Source organism: Phoca vitulina, unplaced genomic scaffold, assembly GCF_004348235.1.
Source record: "Phoca vitulina isolate PV1807 unplaced genomic scaffold, GSC_HSeal_1.0 scaffold36, whole genome shotgun sequence".
NCBI lineage: Eukaryota > Metazoa > Chordata > Mammalia > Carnivora > Phocidae > Phoca > Phoca vitulina.
The window spans coordinates 839206-861954 of NW_022589739.1; the positions used below are offsets into that span (position 1 = coordinate 839206).

General features: G+C 36.9%; 1 protein-coding gene across 2 annotated transcripts in view; it reads left to right on the forward strand.

Annotated features, from left to right (window-relative positions):
* Positions 1-22749, forward strand: part of PIK3C2A (phosphatidylinositol-4-phosphate 3-kinase catalytic subunit type 2 alpha) — a 96035-nt gene that overhangs the window by 14388 nt on the left and 58898 nt on the right. For both annotated transcript variants that reach the window (XM_032426900.1, XM_032426901.1), the window contains exon 2: positions 11380-12511. In XM_032426900.1, the coding sequence (XP_032282791.1) occupies positions 11438-12511 (1074 nt within the window). In that variant the 5' untranslated portion in view covers positions 11380-11437. The remainder of the gene's footprint in view (positions 1-11379; positions 12512-22749) is intronic.

The following is a 22749-nucleotide window of genomic DNA, read 5'->3' on the forward strand; positions in this document are numbered from 1 at the left end:
ATAATTTGCCACACGTGAATTTTAAAAAAAACCCACATACTGTTAATTGCAGGTGGTGTTAATTTTCACATACCATGTATAATATGATATGAAAATATTTAAACTATTTGAATTTAAAATATGTGGGTAGTGGATTCTTTTTTTATTATGAAATAACTCACAGAAAAGTGCATAAAGCATATATGATTATTTAACAAGTAATTGTAAAATAAACACTTGTGTAACCACTCAATAGGTAATGAACTAGAACATTGCTTGTATTCCAGAAGTCCCCAATGTACTTATCCTTGGTCATGAATCTCTGCCTCCCTCCATGAGTAACCACTATCCTAACTTTTGAGAATCCTTTCCTTTTCTTCACAGTTTTACCGTTATGTAAGCATTCTTAAACAATATAGTTTTTCATGTTTTTGAACTTTGTTTTTTTTCCTAAGATTTTATTTATTTATTCATGAGAGACAGAGAGAGAGAGAGAGAGAGAGAGAAAAGCAGAGGGAGAAGCGGGCTCCCAAGGAGCAGGGAGCCTGATGAGGGACTTGATCCCAGGACCCTGGGATCATGACCTGAGCTGATGGCAGACGCTTAACCATCTGAGCCACCCAGGCGCCCATGTTTTTGAATTTTATGTGAATGGAATCATTGTATGTATTTTTGTGTCCATGTGCTTGTCATGTTTCTACGTTTTACTCATTTTTTTCTTATAGCTGTAGTTCATTGGCATTACTGTATAGAATTCCACTGAATGAACTCTGATGTAATAAAAAATAAATATTTGATCTTTGTGCCCGGTTCCTGTCATGCAACTCCTAAAGCCCTTGGAATTTCTAGAGTTTCTTTTGTATGCTAATGAGATTAATAGTGTCCGAGATCCCTAGATAGTTTCAGAATGGGGCTGGTCGCCAGAAAGACTTGAGGCATGTTTAGAGGATTGGAACTTTCAGTTTCACACCCCCCACCCCCCGCCCCACCCCCTGACCTCTGGAGATGAGAGCGGAACTAGAGATTGAGCTAATGACTACTTCCAGGTTAGTTCCTACTAGGGACTGTGGTGGGTAATGTTATTTGAAGGTTCTTACGATTATCTTTCTTTTTAGTTTGTAGAAGTTATTTATCTAGGATTTGAGTCCTTTGGTTATATGTTAAAGATCTCTTCCTTTCTGTGGCTTGTTTTTATCATCCTCTTTGGTGTCTTTTGATAAACAAAAGTTGTGGATTATAGTCAAATTTATTTTTTCTCTTATGGTTAGTGCTTTCTGTCTTGTTTAAGAAATTTTTCCCTTCTCTGATTCTAGTTTTTCCTTTCACAGTTAGATGTTTGGTTTGCCTTGAGTCGATTTTTGCTTAAGGAGAGAAGTAGGAATCCATCTCATATTCCCTTTATTTGTTGTAGCTTCATTTATTGAAAAGACAGTTCTTTCCCTGTGCTCTGATACACCACTTGTCTTCAATCAGGTGTCTGTGCAAGTGTGTTTCTGTTTTTGACCTCTTAGCCTGTTCTTTATTAGATTTATCTCTTTTTGCATAAATAGCATATTATCTTAAATAAAATTAGTTTCAGAATAAGTCTTTATTGGGTAGAGCAAATCTTCCCACCTTGTTCTTTTTCAAGAGGGTTTTGGCTATTTTGGCCATTTTGGTTAGTGAATAAATTTTAGAATCACCTTGTCAAATTTTATTTTAAAAGCTGTTGAATTTTGATTGGGATTTCATCAAGCCTATAGATCTATTTCAGGAGAGGTGGCATCTTCATAAAATTAAGTTTTCAAGTTTGTAAACATGGAAAAATATCCCTTACATTCAGATACTCCTAGTATTTGTCAGTAAAGTTTTATAATTTCCCCCACAACTTCTTGTTACATGTATTGCGTTAGTGGGTTTTGTGTGTTACTGTAAATATTATCGTGTTGAAAATGGCCTTTTTTAACCATTTGTTGTGGATATATAGAAATACAATTGATTTTTATATATTAGAATCATTTCCAATAATCTTGCTAAAATCTAGCATTGCTATTATCTACATATTCTTTGGAATTTTTACTTTGCATAATATTTTGTTTCTTCCTTTTGACCCTAAATTTTCTTTTTCTTTTCTGTGCTGTCTAGGAGTCTATAAGGTGTTGAATAGAAGTGACTGTGGGCATCCTGGTTTTTGTTCATGGTCAAAGGGGGAAGCTTTTAAGGTTTTATCATTAGGTATGATTTTTGTTGCTACTCACGGTCAAATAAGGAACTTCCCTTCTGTTCGTAGTTGGTAAATGAGATGAACATATGCTTTTTCTATTTTAATTCTTTATTGATGTAGTAAATTGAATTTTGTATTTACAGCTAAGTTTGGTTTGCTATTTTGTTTAGGACTTTTTGTATATTGTATTTCATGAGTAAGATTGTAATTTTCTTTCTTTCTTTTTTTTTTTTTTTTTTTTTAAAGATTTTATTTATTTGACAGAGAGAGACACAGCGAGAGAGGGAACACAAGCAGGGGGAGTGGGAGAGGGAGAAGCAGGCTTCCCGCTGAGCAGAGAGCCCGACGTGGGGCTCGATCCCAGGACCCTGGGATCATGACCTGAGCCGAAGGCAGATGCTTAACGACTGAGCCACCCAGGCGCCCCAAGATTGTAATTTTCTCATCCTTGCCTGGTTTTGTTATCAGTTATAGTAGTCTCATAAAAAGTTTGGGGAGCATACCTTCTTGTTTGTTCTCTGGAAGAGTTTGTGAGAGGTTATTGTTTCTTCCTTATATAAAGCCAGTGAAGCCGTCTGGCCCTGCAGTGTTCTTGAAAATATTTTTGACTGCTAATTCAATTTCTTCCCCCCCCCCCCCAAGATTTTATTTATTTGACACACAGAGAGAGACAGCTGGAGAGGGAACACAAGCATCATGAGATGGATGCTTATTTCATTCACTTTTCAACCTTTCCACTTTTCTAGTATCATTTAAAACTAAATTTTTCGGGGCTCCTGGGTAGCTCAGTTGGTTAAGCGTCTGCCTTTGGTTCAGGTCATGATCCTGGGGTCCTGGGATGGAGCCCCACATTGGGCTCCCTGCTCAGCGGGGAGCCTGCTTCTCCCTCTCCCACTGCCCGCCACTCCCCCTGCTTGTGCTCTCTCCCTCTCTCCCTCTCACTGTCAAATAAATAAATAAATAGATCTTAAAAAAAAAACACTAAATTTTCCTTTATCTACTTACTGTATCTTACAGGTTTTGGTGTGATGAGTATTTTTTCTCTTTCTCTGTATATTATCAGTTTAGTATATTTGGTATAACTTTATTTTATTTTATTTTTTAAAGATTTTATTTATTCATTTGAGAGAGAGAGCATGAGTGAGGGTGGGCAGAGGCAGAGGGAGAAGCATATTCCCTGCTGTGCAGGCAGCCCTGTGTGGGCTCCATCTCAGGAACCTGGAATCATGAACTGAGTGAGCTGAAGGCAGACGCTTAACAGGCTGAGCCATCCAGGCACCCCAAGTTTATTGTTTTTTCATTGATATTTTTAATGGTTAATTTTTTTTTTTTTTAAGTTTATTTAAGTAATCTCTACACCCAATCTGTTGCTCCAGCTCAGGACCGTGAGATCAAGAGCTATGTGCACTTCTGACTTAGTCAGCCAGGGACCCCTAATGGTTAAGTTATTTTTATTTTGTTTTTCAGCATCTAGTATACACCCAATAATAAATATTTATTGAAGAAATGAATAAATTATGTGGTGCTTGTTTACCAAAAAAAATTTTTTTTAAATAAATACATATTTGAATATTCTCTTCCTAGCTTTTGAATCCTATTAGGATGGGCTTCTTTATGCTGAGGTTAACTAGGAATTCCATGGGTTATTTTGGCTTTATGATTTTTTTTCCCCTATACTTAAATAGTTAATTATTTTTGTAATTTTGTAATCCTGTGTGGTCGATTGTAAACACATTTATCTATGAAATGTTAACAGTTTGCTAATTGTAGAACAATTAGAAATTGTATACTTTAAAAATGAAAAATTTATCAAGAATGGTAAGACAGACCTTAGTTAAAAGGCTATATGTCGTCTACAGAACTTAAACAAAATTTTTCTTCCCCAGAAAGTTAACTAATAGACATTAGAGATATTTTATTGACTTGAGGGAAGGGATGATTTCCCTTTGGGAAGATAAATTTTTCCTTACCATCCAGAAATTAATGAGTTTGTTCACGATGCGTTTTGTTCCTTTCCTTATAAATTCTAACCGTTAAGTTGTCCATTAGCCACCTTTGTCTTTTGAGCACTTGAAATACGGCGAGTCTAAGTTTGAAATGTGTAAGTGTAAAATATATAACATGTTTTGAAGACAATATAAAAAAAGAAGATAAAATGTCCCATTTGTATTTTTATATTGGTTACCTATTGAAATGACAGTATTTTGAATATATTGGATTACATAAAGTGTATCATTAATTTCATCTGTTTCTTTCCGTTAATGTAGTTGTAAAAATTTTTAAATTCAGTATGTGGCTTGCATTCCATTCCTATTGAATAGTGCTAACCTAATCTCACCCAACAAACACCTGGACATTCTTCCATATTATCTTTTTTTTTTTTTTTAAAGATTTTATTTATTTATTTATTTATTTTTAGATTTTATTTATTTATTTGAGAGAGAGAATGAGATAGAGCATGAGAGGGGGGAGGGTCAGAGGGAGAAACAGACTCCCCACTGAGCAGGGAGCCCGATGCGGGACTCGATCCTGGGACTCGATCCTGGCACTCCAGGATCATGACCTGAGCCGAAGGCAGTTGCTTAACCAATTGAGCCACCCAGGCGCCCAAGATTTTATTTATTAGAGAGAGAGAGAGATAGCAAGGGCAGGAACACAAGCAGGGGGAGTGGGAGAGGGAGAAGCAGACTTCCTGCCAAGCAGGGAGCCCGATGCAGGGCTTGATCCCAGGACCCCAGGATCATGACCTGAGCCGAAGGCAGACGCTTAACGACTGAGCCACCCAGGCGCCCCTTCCATATTATCATTTTTTACGAAGTTGTATAGTGCCTAATACCAAAGTACTTGGTTACTTTGGTCAGATGAATTTTTTCCCTCCATGAATCATAGAGATAGGAGAATATTATCTTGTCTACTGGAGTTTTTCCTTTTAGAACAGATGAAGCTCCTCTCCTATTTTTATTTATTTGAGAGTTTTCCTTTAATCTCTACACCCAACATGGGCTCAAACTCAAAACCTGAGATCAAGAGTCACACACTCCACTGACTGAGTCAACCAGGTACCTCCTCCTCTCCTAATTTTAGTTTTCTGTTGCCATCTCCCCCGTAGTTTCCAAGATAATTTTTTCTGCCCCACTTGTTTATTCTAAACTCAACCACATGATTTTTCAGTTTTAGTTTTCGTTTTTGCTTTTTTTTAAGATTTTATTTATTTATTTGTCAGAGAACATGAGCAGGGGGAGCGGCAGCCAGGGGGCGAAGCAGGCTCCCCGTTGAGCAAGGAGCCTGATGTGGGACTCAATCCCAGGACCCTGGGATCATGACCTGAGCTGAAGGCAGACGCATAACCGACTGAGCCACCCAGGTGTCCCAGTTTTAGTTGACTTACTAATAAGCTCTTTTAGTCTGTTTTTTTGTTTGTTTGTTGCAGAATTTGAGCTTCTCTTTGATAAAAAGAACAGTGTCTTAAGTTCCCTAGTTGTTGAGACATTCATTTAACAACTACAGTAGAGTAGAAAAAGGGGATGAATAAAATAAGAATTCATATCCTCATTGAAATAATAAATTTGCTAGTCATGTGATAATAAATTAACTAATAAATTGGCACATGTTATAACTAAATAGCATTAATTGCTTCATGATAGAATTAAACAAAACAATAAAATTTATTAATGCAGATGAGGTAACTAGCCTTGAGGAAGACAGTTGGTATTTATACAGGATAAGGTATGTTTAGACACTTATTCCAAGTAACTGTTAACATAAAAATATAGTAAATTAGCAGTGCCTGGATTTGAGTTCTCTCACCACTTGCTAGCTACTGTGAACTTGGGCAAATTATATAATTTGTATCAAGTTTTTTCATTTGTATACTAGAGATAATAGCTACTTAATATAATTTATGAGGATTAAATTAATACATTGCTTTAAGCAGTGTTTGGCATTTAGTGTCTACATATCTCTATGCATACAACATATATAGGTGTAGGTGTATGTATAGATAGAGATATGTAGATACTTGCTACAGTTTTAACAAATATTTTCCACGGTTATGCAGTGTTAATAATTTTATTTTTAATGGTGGCATAGTATTCAGTTCCATGGGGTGCCATTATTTAATTTTCTTTTAGATTCATTTTCATTTTAGATGAGAAATATTTGCATTGTTGAACTCAAATTATTTCTCTTTTTTTTACTTATCTTGAATTTTAAGATCAGAAAATATTTAGATGGGAAACAGGACTGGCTTGTTTTATTTTTTCTGAGATTTAAATTTAAATTGTAAATGAATGTCTACCACAGAAGAAGCCAAGAGCTTTTAAATTAATTCTTTTGGGTCTGCAAATGGTATCCCAAAGTTTAACTGAATAATTTAATTGCCCTCTTTTGAAGAATTTAAAGTAGCTACAGCCATGTGATCATCACTGGGTTACTCTATGTTGGGACATTTTGGCAGATGGCATACAATCATCATTCAAAAACTAGTTATATTGTCTTTTCAGCTTGAATTAGGAGAACATTAGTATTGAAGTTTGCATTTTGAATTAGCATGTGTGAAATTGTTTCCTGCTAAATGTTTGTCATCAAATGATGTTTTATTTCAAAAAATTAATGGAGCATGTCAGTGTAGCAGCCTCAGAAAAATAGCTGAAGCACTAGGTTACTTTTGGACAACCTTTTAAGTCCTTTATTACCATTTGAGTGTACATGCATGATAATCTTTTGGGAAGCTAAAATATGGTAATTCAACTGTTAACAGAGTGCTTACCCTTAATACTTAGAGTTGAATTTACTCTAGCATATACTGCTTTGGGTTGATACTGGGGATAGAGCAAGCAAATGAATTGATGATGTGAAAAAATGCCACATTCAGTGTTAAAATATTTTTCAAACTATTTTATACCTTTGTCAGTAAATAAGAGGTAACATTAATTTGAAATATTCAGAATAAGTGTATTTGCTATTGAACAAACTGTATCTCAAACTCACTTAAAAAAATCCAGATTCCCTCTTTCAGAACGATGTCATATCATTACCAAATATGGTAGCCAGGAAAATGGTTAAATAAATTGGCAATATGCTTGTGGAAGATTAATTGCAGTTCAGTATCTTTTTCCCTTTGCAAAATTTGTTTTGTTCTAATCCATCTGATTTTGTGAAAAATAGACCATGTTGTGGTGTTCAATAATAGGCAGTTAAACTTAATTTCTCCCATCATATGTTCCGGTCATGTGCCATCTGAAATCTCTTCTTCAAAGTTGTCTGATAGCTCTTATTTCCTTCTTTAAAACACATGTTCATTAAATTAAGCTCCATATTAATTAAGCTGGGTGCTTTTAAATGTTGTAGGGAAGAAAGAAAGTAGGTCTCTGCACTTAAGAAGCTTATTCGTCTGTTGGGTAGACATAGAGTCTGTGTTAAAAGGTTTCTGGTTATTATGGGAGAAAGTAATTTTAAACCAGCTTAAGCAAAGAGAAGAATTTATTGGCTTACATAAATGAAAAGACTGGCCTTGGACATGGGTTGGATCCAGACACTTAATGTAATATCCAGAAATTATTTCAATTTATTTATCATAGCTCTGCTCTCTTCTGGCTTGAATCCGTTCTCGGGCAGCATCTTCTTCAGTGAGTGGAGGCAAAGATGGCCACAGCAATGCCAGGCTTATATCCCAAAAGTTTAGCAGCTTCAATGATAGGCTTCCTTTCCACATAGTTTCAGAAGTCTTGGGATTAACTCTAATTGGCCAGACTTGGATCCTCTGGTGTGGTTGGGGGTAGGAGAGTGGGGAATAGGATGTTCCAGGCCTGTTTGAACTAGATGGAACAAAAGGGAAATGACGAGGTTCCAAAAAGGAAGTTACAGATTCTACTACCAGAAGAAACGATACTGACGAGGCAAAAACAGCATAAAGTCTATGAAAATTAAGATAAAAGTTTTATTTGAGCTAAAAACATAGTTTCTAATAGGAGCTGCTTAAGAAAAGCTTCAGACAGGTGGCTGTATTTGAATTGGGCCCTGAAGGACAATTACAATTTTTCCAAGGCAGAATGAGTAAAGAAAGGACTTTCTGGGTCACTCATTTGAGAAGTTTGGCAGTGAAAGGAGAATATTAAAATGGAAGCTACTGGAGTCTAAAGAGGAATGTTAAGATTTTTTTCCACCTCAGTATGTAGAAAATTTGAGCATTTTTATGGCAGTGGAGCAGAAGCAAGTAAGAGAAAATAATGCAGAGGAGGCAATCACTGATAAAGAAGTAGGGGAATTCAGTAGGATTAAGGATCATGTAGAAGGGGACAGATTTAGGGAGGAAAAGGGAACTGTTCATTCTCTGAGGACACTTGAAGGAAGGTGGTGGTGGCTGTGGAAGTTAAATTTGCTGTTAAATTGGTAAGTGGCTTCAATTTTGCTTTCTAAAAATGAGAAGAAAAGGTTGACCAGTTATCTATTGCTATGTAACAAACCATTCCAAAATGATTTTGTGGGTTAGCAATTTGGCTTGAACTCAGGCTAGGTGGTTTCTTCTGCTGGTCTTGCCTTGGGTCACTAATGTGGATGTGGTCATTTAGACTGTGGATGAATGGTCTAAGGTGGTGGCTTCACTCATATTTGGTGGTTGGTGATGACTGTCGGCTGGACCTTTTTCTCCTAGTGCTCTCTCATCCTCTGTGAGCATTCACATGGCAGTGGCTGCTCTCAGGAAGAGCTGAAGCAGTCAGGCTCTCATGAACTTGGAACTCCCACAGTGTCACCTCTTTCATATTGTATTGGTCAAAGCAAGTCACAGAGCCAGCTCAGATCAAGTAGAGAAATAGGCCCCACCCCTTTATGGGAGGAGAAGCAAAGTAACTTTATAAAGGGTAAGTGTGTACTGGAATGGGAGGAATTTGTACCTCTTCTTCCTCATCCAGCATTTTATGAAAATTTTCAGTCATGCAGCCAAGTTGAAAGGATTTCAAAGTGAATACCCATATGCCTACCAACGAGATTGTTCTATTAATATTTTCCTGTACTTGCTTTATCATGTTCATCCACCTATCCCTCTCACAGCTAATTAACTTATTTTTTTTAAAGTTTTATTTATTTATTTGACAGAGAGAGACACAGTGAGAGAGGGAACATAAGCAGGGGGAGTGGGAGAGGGAGAAGCAGGCTTTCCACTGAGCAGGGAGCCCGATGTGGGGCCTGATCCCAGAGCCGAAGGCAGACGCTTAACGACTGAGCCACCCAGGTGCCCCAACTTATATTATTTTTTAATGAATTTCAGAGTAAATAGTAGACATCAGTACTTTCCTCTAAGTAGTTTGTGTATATTTAGTAAAAGTATCTGTTTACAGTTTTTCCTTGAGATGAAATATTTACATACAATGAAGTATACAAATTTTAAGTGTACATTGTGCCTAGTTTTGCAGTCTACCACAGAAGGGAAAAATTTGGAAAAACTTTTCAGTGAAATGCCTCAGAAGTTCAACTATAGTCGTATAAAAGAATTGCAAAGGCTGTCTTCCTTGAATATTTCTTTATGTCCTCATCACTAATAATTTTTCATTAGTATTACCTCAACACTTAGGATTTTCATTTGTGTTACATTAATTTGAATTCACTTTGAGTGTTTCCCTACCTCCTGTCATTAAACTTTTATTTCGTATATACTTTAGAGAAGCACTGTGCTAGAAAAAGGATGTAAGTAGGGGCTCCCTTGATTTTTAGGTGTTCAAACTAGGTGAATCTCAAATCAGTTAGATTAATAAATGTGATTTATTTAATGCTTATGCTCAAAGCCAGTGATAAGCACTTTTTAGTTGCGTTGTTTCATTTAATCCTTATAATATTGGGGATAGATACTTTTTCATTTTAAAAGTTAGGAAACTAAGGCTTGTGGAAATGTTTTCACTTGCCCAAGCTCTTACAGCCTCCTAAATCAAGCTGATGTGACTCCAGAACCCAAAATTAACCCCTGAATCATATTGATTAGAAGCAAGAAATGTGCCTTGTTACACAGTAGCTAACTAACTAACCCTTTAATTGGTTATCTTGATTCAAAGGGTTAATTTTGATCTAAAATGTGTTTATCTTAAATAGAAGACTACAAATTTTTATGAACTGATCGATGAGAAAGTTTAATGAACTATTCTGGTTTATGAATAAATATTTTAGCAATTTAAAAAGGAGAAATTTTAGTATTATAACTATTTTCTTAAACTCTGTGCCCAACGTGGGGCTCGAATTCATAACCCTGAGATCAAGAGCTACATGCTCCACCAACTGAGCCAGCCAGGTACCCCAGTAGTTTAATGATTTAACTACATATAATCCAATAGAAGTGTGGTCAAAACTGTGACAAATTCAGCCGTAATTTAACCTTTGAGTGGAGTATTGCAGCTTCTTGTAGCTTTAACACTCTTATTTTTCTAATTTATGTTACATTATACATTAATAGTTGTAGAATATTATAAACCCTTAATCAGTTTTTCATATGATGTTTTGATAATAGTTCCTTGATTTTGTTGACTAGATATTGAGTACTTTTATTGCTAATTGGCTTATGAGTTATTTAACAAATAGCAAAAGATTGAAACCATTTTGACTTGCTGTTTGCATAACAGTAAACCCTGTTCAGACTCTTGAAAATATGTGACTAGCACTTAGCCATTTTGTGCCAAGAGTCCTGCCAAAAGTGCTGTTGGTTAACAGCAGCCATTGTGACACCTGAAATTGAAGGTTCTTTAAATATTTTTATTTATTTATTTGACAGAGAGAGATACAGCGAGAGAGGGAACACAAGCAGGGGGAGTGGGAGGAGAAGCAGGCTCCCCGCTGAGCAGGGAGCTGGATGCGGGGCTTGATCCCAGGACCCTGAGATCATGACCTGAGCTGAAGGCAGAGGCTTAACTACTGAGCCACCCAGGCGCCCCGAAAGGTTCTTGAGTTCATTTACAGTGCTAGCTTTCCTGTTAGGTCAGGGAATGAGGTAAAATCATGTATGTCTAAACATATCCCTTAACCCAGCAGTGTGTAAGATATTTTAAAAATGTTTCTTCACCCAGATTTCCCACAACTGTTCATTTTATCTTGATTTGGTTGTTTATTTGTAAGTGGCTTTAAATCCTAAATCATAGGAGGTAAGTTACAAACAAAATAAATTTATTTGTGTTTAAAAAAATCTAATTGAGTGTTATGTTTATTTTTATGTATAGGTCTTGCTATTTTGGAAGCTTCAAGAAAAAATAGATTAGGGAAGGTTTGGTCTTTTAAATGGACATGGCTCAGATATCCAACAATAATGGATTTAAGCAATGTTCATCACATCTGGAACCAACAAGAACAAAAGAAGTGGACAAAGAAGAAGCATTACAGATGGAAGCAGAGGCTTTAGCAAAACTGCAAAAGGATAGACGAGTGACTGATAATCAGAGAGGCTTTGAGTTGTCAAGCAACACCAGACAGAAAGCACAAGTTTATAACAAACAGGATTATGATCTCATGGTGTTTCCTGAATTGGATACCCAAAAAAGAGCAGTAGATATTGATGTAGAAAAGCTCACCCAAGCTGAACTTGAGAAACTACTGCTGGATGACAGTTTCGAGACCAGGAAAACACCTGTCTTGCCAGTTACTCCTGTTCTGAGCCCTTCATTTTCAACACAGGTCTATCTTAGACCTACTCTTCAGAGAGGACAGTGGCCACCTGGATTATCTGGGCCTTCCACTTACACTTTACCTTCTATTTATCAGTCAACTTATAGCAGTAAACAGACTGCATTCCAAAATGGCTTCAATCCAAGAATGCCTACTTTTCCGTCCACAGAACCTATATATTTAACTTTTCCAGGACAGTCTCCATATTTTTCATACCCTTTGACACCTGCCACGCCCTTTCATCCACAAGGAAGCTTACCTATCTATCATCCAGTAGTCAGTCCTGACATGGCAAAGCTGTTTGACAAAATAGCTAGTACATCAGAATTTTTAAAAAATGGGAAAGCGAGGACTGATTTGGAGATCACAAATTCAAAAGCAACAGTCAGCAATCTACAGGTATCTCCAAAGTCTGAAGATATAAGTAAATTCGACTGGTTAGACTTGGATCCCCTAAGTAAACCTAAGGTGGACAATGTGGAGGTATTAGACCATGAAGAAGAGAAAAATATTCCAGGTTTACTAGCAGAGGATCCTTGGGATGCTGTTCTTCTTGAAGAGCGATCACCAGCAAGTTGTCACCTTGAAAGAAAGGTGAATGGAAAATCTTCTGGGGCAACAGTAACAAGAAGCCAGTCTTTAAATATTCGAACAACTCAGTTTACAAAAGTCCAGGGCCAGATATCTCAGGTATAGTCTTTTCTTACTAACTTCTCAAACTTAGTAGTATAACACAGAATTCATGTTTAAGTATATAATTTATTAGGTAAAAGAACTATTTTTCATTTTGAATCTTGTTTTCTTTTTTTTTTTTTTTTTTAAAGATTTTTTTTATTTATTTATTTGAGAGAGAGAGAATGAGAGAGAGCAAGCACATGAGAGGGGGAGGGTCAGAGGGAGAAGCAGACTCCCTGCTGAGCAGGGAGCCCGATGCGGGACTCGATCCAGGGACTCCAGGATCATGACCTGAGCCGAAGGCAGTCGCTTAACCAACTGAGCCACCCAGGCGCCCTTGAATCTTGTTTTCTTTATTCTTAAATGTGCTGTGAATCTTAGATTGTGTGGGAAAGGATTAAATGTGTTTAGGTCAATTGAACAATTAGTTGCTATTAATATTTTTAATAGGATTATAAATTTTTAAAAAACCTAATCAAGGATCTGGCTGTCACTGATAGGCATTTAAGATAATTTTTATCTGTCTCTCCATGTTCTCTCATTATTTATGGTCCTACTTTCTCTTCATTATCTCTTTAATTTTTCAGGGTAAACAAGGAATTTTGGGTTTTAACCCAATTATGGAAATTTTCCCATATAATGTTTTGTTGATTTTAACCATGAATGAATGGATGGATGGAATAAAGGGAGGGAGGGAAATAAAAGCCATTAAAGGACTCTCTTTAAACACCTATATTGATGAAAGTCAAGAATGTAGCTATAGCCTATGTGGTGTAGTTGCTGAGTTCATATTGTCTTACTATCTGTAAAAATTAGTTAAGGGTAGCTGGGAAAGGATATCTTCTTCCCTCAGAAGAAAGGCAGCAGGGTTTAGACTTTTCCTTTGCAAATACAGTATATCATTGCAGATTTCTATTTTGCTCTTAGAATATCTGTGGATCTTGGGAATGTTTAAGCCTCATTCTCCCCTTACTGTGAATTACAGCATTCAGCTAATTAGATCAGCACTTAACTACTCTCTAGGCACTAGGAATCAACTAGCCTTTAGGGAAGGAGAAGCGAATTTTTTTTTTTTTTTAATTTAAATTCAATTAGCCAACACATAGTACACCATTAGTTTCAGATGTAGTGTTCAACAATTCATCAGTTGCATATAACACCCAGTGCTCATCACATCACATGCCTTCCTTAATGCCCATTACCCAGTTATCCTATCCCCCCACCCACAAATAATCGAATTTTGCATGATTTTTGATGGGTATATCTTGAATTGTGACTTTGAAAAGCCATTTTGGAGAAAGAAGCAGGTAGTAAGGAGACTTAGAAAAATAGATGAGGATATTTTTGGATGATGTTATCAGAAAAGAGGAAAATCTTAACTAATACAATGTTTTATAAGTGTATTTTGACTACAGCTCACACTAAGAATATGTTCTTTTAAGCTTTTCAATATTTACAAATTTAGTCACATAATCTCTTAATACTTTCAGAAATCACAAGTTAATTATACATTTTAAATTGGAATCCTAAATATAATGTCAAATTATTTTCTCTTAATATCTCTGTCATCTTGTGGTTTTTGTTTTTACAAAATAACAGTCATTTTCTAAAGTATTTAAAAGGAGAAGGGGAAACTTTAAGCCATGAGTTATCCAAAAAAAAAAAAAAGGGCAGGAGCGGAGGGGGAGTATACCTAGAAAGAATTACCAGCAATTCCTCATGTTTAGCTTTTTGAGGCATTACCAAACTGCTTCCCATAGTGGTTGCACCATTTTACATCCCACCAGCAATGTATGAGAGTTGCAGTTTCTCCACATCCTTGCCAGCACTTGTTATTTTCCATTTTTTTGGATTATAGCCATCCTGATGGATATGAAACGGTATCATTTTGGTTTTGATTTACACTTCTTGATGATTAATGATGTTGAGTATCTTTTCATGTGCTTAATTGGCCATTTGTATATTTTTTTGGAGAAATGTCTACTTAAGTCATTTTGCTCATTTTAAAAATTGGATTGTTCATAGCAACTTTATTCATAATAGCCCCAAAGTGGAAACAACCCAAGTTCCCATCAACTGATGAATGGAATGAGTGGAATATTACCTACAAAAAAAGAGTGAAGTCCTGGTTTATAACATGGATGAACCTTAAAAACATTATAAATGAAAGAAGCCACATACAAAAGACCATGTATTGTATGATTCATTTTATATCATATTTCCAGAAAAGGCAAATCCATAGAGAAAGAAAGCAGATCAGTATTTTCTAGGGGTGGGGGAAGGCGGGAATGAGGATGATTGCTTTTGGGGGGGTGATGAAAATGTTCTAGAATTAGACCATTTCAGTGTTCTTACCATAGTGGTGATGACCACACAACATTGTGAATGTACTGAAAACCGTGAATTGTACATTTTTAAATAGTTAAAACAGCTAATTTTGTGTTCTGTGAATTTTACTTCAATTAAGAAAAAAAAGGCACTAGTCACCTGATCCTCCCATCTTGCTCAGGTCAGGTCACTGCTTCATTCACATTTGGGTCAGTGTTCCAGTGGAGAGATCCCTCCCTAAGTATGGGTCTCCTTTTTACCGGTGAAGCATCACAGCATGAGGGCATGGTGCCTGACACCATGTAGTCTGAATTAGGGATTTCAGCTGTTTTCAGGAGTTGTTTGGGAAGGGCAACTGCCTAGAACTTGGAGATCTATGGAGATCTTGGAGCTATGGAAAGTTGCAGTCTCTGCTATCAGAGAAAAGGAAGCTCGTAGTCCTGTAGGGAGCTAAGTGTAGACTCAGTCCTCCCACTGGTAGAAGACAGAGAGCCCCTGATTGTCCATTCAGTTCAGAATGAGCATCCAGGTCACTTTCAAATAATCCTCCTTGCATCACACCTTTGTATGTATGTATTCACATCTCTACAATATATGCATTGTGACCACAATACATAGATTACCTTGAATTTAATAAAATATTTATAAATGACTGGTTTATTTTATTATCTGTCTCAAATTCTAACTTTCTCAGGATTGGAAAGTCATTTATCCACTAAGGGAAACATTATTCCAGGTGAGCTGAGATTACCATTCTAGATGAATTGTGGTTATCATCTTAAATTAAGGTTTCTGGACCACTGGAATTATTTACTGTCCAGTGATCCAAGATCAGAACTCAGAACCTAAGAGCTACATTCTTTTTATCTGTGTGTAGATGTTCAAACTGCACTTTTTTTTTTTAAATAATCACAGAGACAGTAGAGAGTTCCTAAGAATCCTATGAGGACAGAAAAACCCATACCTATTTTACAATTGAGGAAATGTAAAGAAGTTAAGGAATTGGGGCGCCTGGGTGGCTCAGTCGTTAAGCGTCTGCCTTTGGCTCAGGTCATGATCCCAGGATCCTGGGATCAAGCCCCACATCGGGTTCCCTGCTCAGCCAGGAGCCTGCTTCTCCTTCTCCCGCTCCCCCTGCTTGTGTTGCCTCTCTAGCTATCTCTCTTCTGTGTCAAATAAATAAATAACATCTTTCAAAAAAAAAAAAAGAAAGAAAGAAAGTTAAGGAATTACTAATTTTTTCATGTAATAATGGTATTGCAGTTAAATGAGCTCTTATGTTTTAGAGATGTATACTGAAGAATTTGCAAGTGAAATGTAATAAATTACTTTATAGTTTTAATAGAATGAGGAGCTGGGAATAGGGTGCTTATAGATGCAACAAGATTGGCTATATGTTGATAATTGAAGCTGATGATGGATACATGGTTGTTTATTATATTCCTCTACTTTTGTATGTCTGAAAATTTCCGTAATAATACATTAGAAGTTAAGAAGAAGGCCATAGAACTATTCGTAAGAAGAAAAGCTGGCTGGCATTCAGACCCGTATGACTCTAAAATCTAAAATCGTTCTTACCCCCCTCCCCCTTAATGAATAGAACATGCTATTTTGGAAGTAATAAGTTTCCTGTTACAGGAGATAGTCAGACATGGGTGAAATAATCAGCTTCCCGAACTTGTATGTCACAGTGCCCTGCAGAGGAGTTTGGGCTTATTCAATCCTGATTTTGTATGTTTGGGGGTGGGAAGAGGAGGTGAGATTTTGGAATTTGAGGGGAAAGATAACTTTTTTCAAAAATTTCCTTCCCTAAGTGATTCTGATACAGCTAACCTGTTCTCTTGGACTGGCATTTGGAACCTCTTGATTAGGTAACTTTAAATTTAGTTTCTTCATAACTCAGGAGCCTGTGAAATTGGGAAGATGACAAGACAAATAGCAAAACATAAAAATAAAGTACCCTGGAAATAGTTTCTTTGCAACTTAGGTTGTTAATACTTTTGCTACAAAAACCCTGCTTCCTTTCCCTTTTTCCTTCTTTAGTTTAGACTGGTCTCTTATAGTTCAACTCCTGTTTTCTCCACCCTTTCTTTTGGTGGGGTCAGGACTGTGATACCCATGTACCTTTCATTGTCTCTGTGCATACATCTTCTCCTTATTTTTAATACTTGTCATATTACCATATTGATATTTTCCATATTTGCGGTGCTTTCAGAGAATATCTTGCAGGACTAATGAGGATAGGTAGTTTCCTAAAGATAGAAGTTTCCCTAGCAAGCTGGGAAATCAGATCACATGCAAGTTGCAGAGAACTGCTAGTTGCTCAGACTCTAAGAATTAACTAGGCTTCGAAGCATCAGTTTTAACAGAAACCTGTTAGATTTTGCTTTAAGTATGGGGCGGGGCACCTGGGTGGCTCAGCCAGTTGAGTGTCTTACCCTTCATCTCAGCTCAGGTCTTGATCTCAGAGTCATGAGTTTGAGCCCCACATTGGGCTCCATGCTGGGTGTGGAGCCTACTTAAAAAAAAAAAAAAAGTTTAAGTATGGGGGGGTAAGGATAAAGGAGTAAGCAAACTGTTTTTGAGAAACATGAGTATGCAAAACCAGGTAAGCAAAAATAACATGACTTGATCAGCTGAGTAGTCAGATTGGAGCTTGATTACTAGAATGTATATGTCAACAGCTTTGCTAAATGGCACAATTTCTGAACTGAGGTGGCTTAGGCTACCTGCCCAGGCTTAAAGGTGTCTAACTGCAGCCTGGCTGAGGAATGCAGTTGTTAATCATTCCGTTATACCCTGATGTATTAAAATCCCATCTAATAATTTTGTGTGAGCACCACATTCTAAGAGGGGCCACTGGCAAACTAGAGTGTGTCTTGAAAAGAGACAACTACAGTTTTCAGGATCTAGAAGCTATGTCCTTTAAGGAACTGTTGAAAAGATTGGAAATGTTTGGCCTGAGAAGAGAATTTTTTTTTTTTTTTTTTGAAGAGAATTTTAATTGGAGATTAGTCGCTCCCTGGATCTGAGTTTCTTCATCTATGAAATAAAGATGGTTATGTTGTGGGATCGTTGAGAGTGACAATCAAGAAAGAATTCTTAAGATGTTTCACGGTGCAACTTAGTTTGTTTAATTAGAACAGGGACAGGACCCATGGGCAAAAGGAGCTTGTATGAAGCTGGTGGTTATATGCTTAGTGCTCAAGGGGGAGGGGATATGCAGGGAGTATTAAATCATAGATGTCTTTGAATTTCTACTTGTAAAAATAATATTTCTCTGGTGCTTATCATTCAGTTTGATATTAATTATCGGTGAGATTTACAGGCAGTCATGAGACCCTTTAAGAACGTAGCAACCTTATCAAAACTATGCAGGTATCGGTCAGCCTTCTGGGCTGAAGGTGAACATTTTTCTGCTTCTGTCCCTCATCAATTAGACTGGATGAGTTCTGGGATTCCTTTCAGGGATAATATTTAAAGATTGGGAAGTTCCCATGTAAGAGGAAGTGGTCTTTTTTCTTTTAAAGTTTTGCATTTTGGGGGTGCCTGGGAGGCTCAGTCGGTTAAGCATCTGCCTTCATCTCAGGTCATGATCCCAGGGTCCTGGGATTGAGTCCTGCATCGGGCTCCCTGCTCAGCGGGGAGTCTGCTTTTCCCTCTACCCTTCCCTCCTGCTCATGATCTCTCTCTCTCTCTCTCACTCTCTCACACTCTCTCGCTCTCTCTCAAATAAATAAAATCTTAAAAAAAAATAAAGTTTTGTATTTTGGACATAGTTTCTCAAACCAATTCAGGAAGTAGAATAACTGAAAACGATAGTATTCTTGTAAAAAAGATGAAATAGTGATGTACTAAATTTCACAATATATTAAGTATGTTACCCTTGTGCTACAGTAAGTAGCATTTTGTGTTAATTATAACAGACAAGTGGTAGCAGGTGCTGAAAGTTTTATAGAAAGGTTAAAATTAATCAAATCCTGTTTATATTTTTCGATGTGAATTGAGAAGTTCAAGTTAGTAACTTAATTTTAAAGTCCATTGTTCCAGGGCACCTGGGTGGCTCAGTCGTTAAGCATCTGCCTTTGGCTCAGGTCATGATCCCAGGGTCCTGGGATCAAGCCCCGCATCAGGCTCCCTGCTCCGCGGGAAGCGTGCCTCCCCTCTCCCCCTCCCCTTGCTTGTGTTCCCTCTCTTGCTGTCTCTCTCTCTGTCAAATAAATAAATAAAATCTTTAAAAAAAAACATAAAGTCCATTGTTCCAGAAAATAGAACAAGGACCAATGAGGAAGAAAATTCAAGGAGGCAGGTATTATAGTTAAATATTGACAGTGGAACTTAACAAATAGCCATTTAATAATGATGGTTCCTGTCAAGTTATTTAAAAACTTTTCCCTGAGATTCATAGTTTTTTTGGAAAATAAGATTGCAGTGCCTATTCTTTATAATTACTTTACATGCTTAAGTATTCATTTCCTATAAGAATTTTATGCTTTGTGTTAAAAGAGTGTTTTTCTTCTCATTCAGCAAGCTTACTTCCTGTTTCCTTCTAGTGTCTTTTGTTAATAATAATCTAAATGCTTTGGTTCAAATTTTTGTGACCAGTACCAGGAAAAGGCAGCATAGAATTTAAAACTCTCATATGGCAACTTAAGTTTAAATCAGACTTTTAGTTAATAGCTATAAATTTAATTACTTTGAGCAGATTGCAAAGATTTTAGTAATAAATTATTTCATAGAACTGGCTTTGCAAAGTTCTGTGGGTATTGGTTCTTTCTAAAAGTCAACTGTATTAACATTATAAACATTTATATCCCCCATTGGCAGAAGGTCTATCATTAATTTTAAACAAGAGGTAATCTTTTTTTTTTTTTTTTTTTAAGATTTTATTTATTTCGTTGGGGTGGGGCAGAGGGAGAGGAAAACCCCAAGCACACTCCACGCTGGGTTTGGAGCACATCTTGGGGCTCGATCCATGACCCTGAGATCATCACCTGAGCGGAAATCAAGAGTCAGATGCTCAACTGAACCACCTGGGTGCCCCTAAACAAGAGGCAATACTGAACAAAATAATTTTCATTGTCTAGCTGAATGTAGTAAACTATTTGAATAGCTTAGTGAAGTCTCTTTGTAAAACTGCTTAAAAATTCAAATAAGTAATTAACTTTGTTCCAAATAGTAACCGATATATACATATAACATAGACATATATATACACACACACATATACATATAACGCTTAAAGTACATTTATTGAAAATTTGGTATTGTGTTCAGTCTAATTTCTGGGAAAGTATGGCATGAACCTTGCATCTATAGGTGTAAAGCTTTCCCATATTCTTAAAACTGCTTGGGGTACCTGGGTGGCTCAGTCGTTAAGCATCTACCTTTGGCTCAGGTCATGATCTCAGGGTCCTGGGATCAAGCCCCGCATCAGGGTCCCTGCTCAGCAGGGGGCCTGTTTCTCCCTCTCCCTCTCCTGCTCCCACTGCTTGTACTCTCCTGCTCTCTCTCTGCCAAATAAATAAAATAAATAAAATCTTTAAAAAAAAATGCTTTACAAAGTATATACTGGTAGAGTTTTGTGAATTATCTCAAACCTTCATCACTATCCTTAATCCACCCTTTCCACCACCTCTGGTGGATGACCTTACTACTCTTTTTTTAACTATTGAGGTTAAGGCCGTTTTTTGTATGCACTTTCCCACCTCAGATTTGCCTCTTCTTTCTGGTTTGGATGGAAGAGCTATTCCTTCACTTTTTCGAAACTTAACTCTTTCACCTCTTTTCTTGTTCTTGTCTCCCCAGAGTATTTTCTACCATTACTCTTTAAAGAGGAATTTGTAGTTACTGCCTTTCCAGTCTCTCACCATCCTCTTCTGTTTTCATCATATTGCAGAAACTTGTTTCTGGTAATATGAATACTAATTGCCAATCTAGTGACCGTATTCACTGTCCAGCTCTTTTGCTTCATTTGCAACAGTTGACTGCATCCTTTCCTTGAAACTTCTCTTCTGTGGCCCTACTTAAATCTGCTTCCTAGTTTCCCTTCTGTAATCTTTGACTCCTTTTCCTTTGTCTAGCTTCTAAACATAGGCATTTCTCCAAGGTTTTGCTCTAGTTGCCTTTAATATTTCTTACCTGTACTCTCTTGGTTGGTGCTTAATTTTGAGGCTCCAAGATAGTTTGAAAGCTACTGGTCTACGCTCCTGCAATGATTTGACTCCTTGGTTCTCTGTGGTTGAGATGCTCTGATGGTTAATTTTATGTGTCCATTTGATTGTGCCTTGGGGTGCTCAGACATTTGGTCAAACATTAATGTAGGTTTGTGTGTAAGGGTGTTTCTGGATGAGATTAATATTTGAATCCATAGAATGAGTAAAGGCAGATTGCCCTCCCTAAGGTGGGTGGACCTCATCCAACCAGTTCAGTGCCTGAATAGAACAAAGCAGCTGACCCTACTTCTAATGAGGGGAAATTCCTCCAGCCTAGCTGCCTTTGAGCTGGAACATGGTTTTTTTTTTTTTTTCCTGCCTTTGGACTCCAACTGAAACATCAGCTCTTCCTGGGTCTTGAGCCTATTGGACTAAGATGGGAACTATACCATTGTCTCCGGGGTCTCCAGCTTGCCAGCTGACAGATCTTGAGGCCTGTCAGCCTCTAATCACAGAAGCCAACGTCTTATAGTAGATCTCTTTACATATGTGTATATATGGGATATTGCTCTCTCATTGATCTTAATGGATGCCTACAGCCATTAGCAGAGAGAAATTTCCTAGTAGAAAATTGCAGAAATTAAATGATCTTCAAATCTATGCATTTAGCTCTGGAATAGAATACTTCTAGATGGTAACCAAAAACTACATGAATTTACAAACATAAAATATTTACTAGAAAACTCACTATCTTCCCCCCACAGACTTCTTTCTTTGTTACATATATTAGATAATAGCATTAGCAATTTTTTATTTGTCTCTTTCATTGGTTGAAAAATATTTGAGGATACAATGTATGGGTTACAGATTAATCATTCACAGACCTAATCCTTAAAGAACTTGGGTTAGAAGGGAGAGACGCCATGTGTGTGCATATAACTGCAGTACAAAATAGAAAGCCTTGAATGCTACATAAAGGTTTGTGCAAAATCAGTGGAGAAAAGAGATGATTTGATGCCTAGGTTGTTTGAGTGGAATTTAAGGGCAGGATTGGGGCCAAGAGTTGAGGGAATAGGTATAAAGTGTAAAAAAAAAATTTTTTTTTTTTTAAGATTTTACTTATTTATTTGACAGAGACTAGCGAGAGAGGGAACACAAGCAGGGGTAGTGGGAGAGGGAGAAACAGGCTTCCCGCGGAGCAAGGAGCCCGATGTGGGACTCGATCCCAGGATGCCGGGATCATGACCTGAGCCGAAGGCAGACGCTTAACAACTGAGCCACCCAGCCACCCCTAAAGTGTAAAATGTAAAAAAAAAAAAAAATTTGTTACAGAAAGAATGAAGAAAAACAAAAAACCTAACGTTCCTGTATAAGATGACACATTTGCAACTCAACTGTTTTTTACTTTGTAAAAACAAAATAAAAACAGAACTTTTCAGGTGTTTTTATCTTGATGTATGACTAGAGAATTAGTTATAGTCTATTTCTGTCACTGTCAGTTGAAACTTATATAGAAAATTGCAGAAATTAAATGATCTGTGTGATCTATGATCTATAACCTTCTTGAAAGGAAAGACCTAGGGGCACCTGATATAAAATTCTACAAGAATGTAACATTCAGTAAAATTAGATTATCTTCAAAGGGCTTTCACATTATGACAAATATAAAACAATGTGATGATATGGTGTTTGGTTCAGACTAAGTATTTAGAAGTGGTAGGAGGGGAGAATTGTTTCATGCTGAGTATTAAAGGACACTGTAGATGAAGT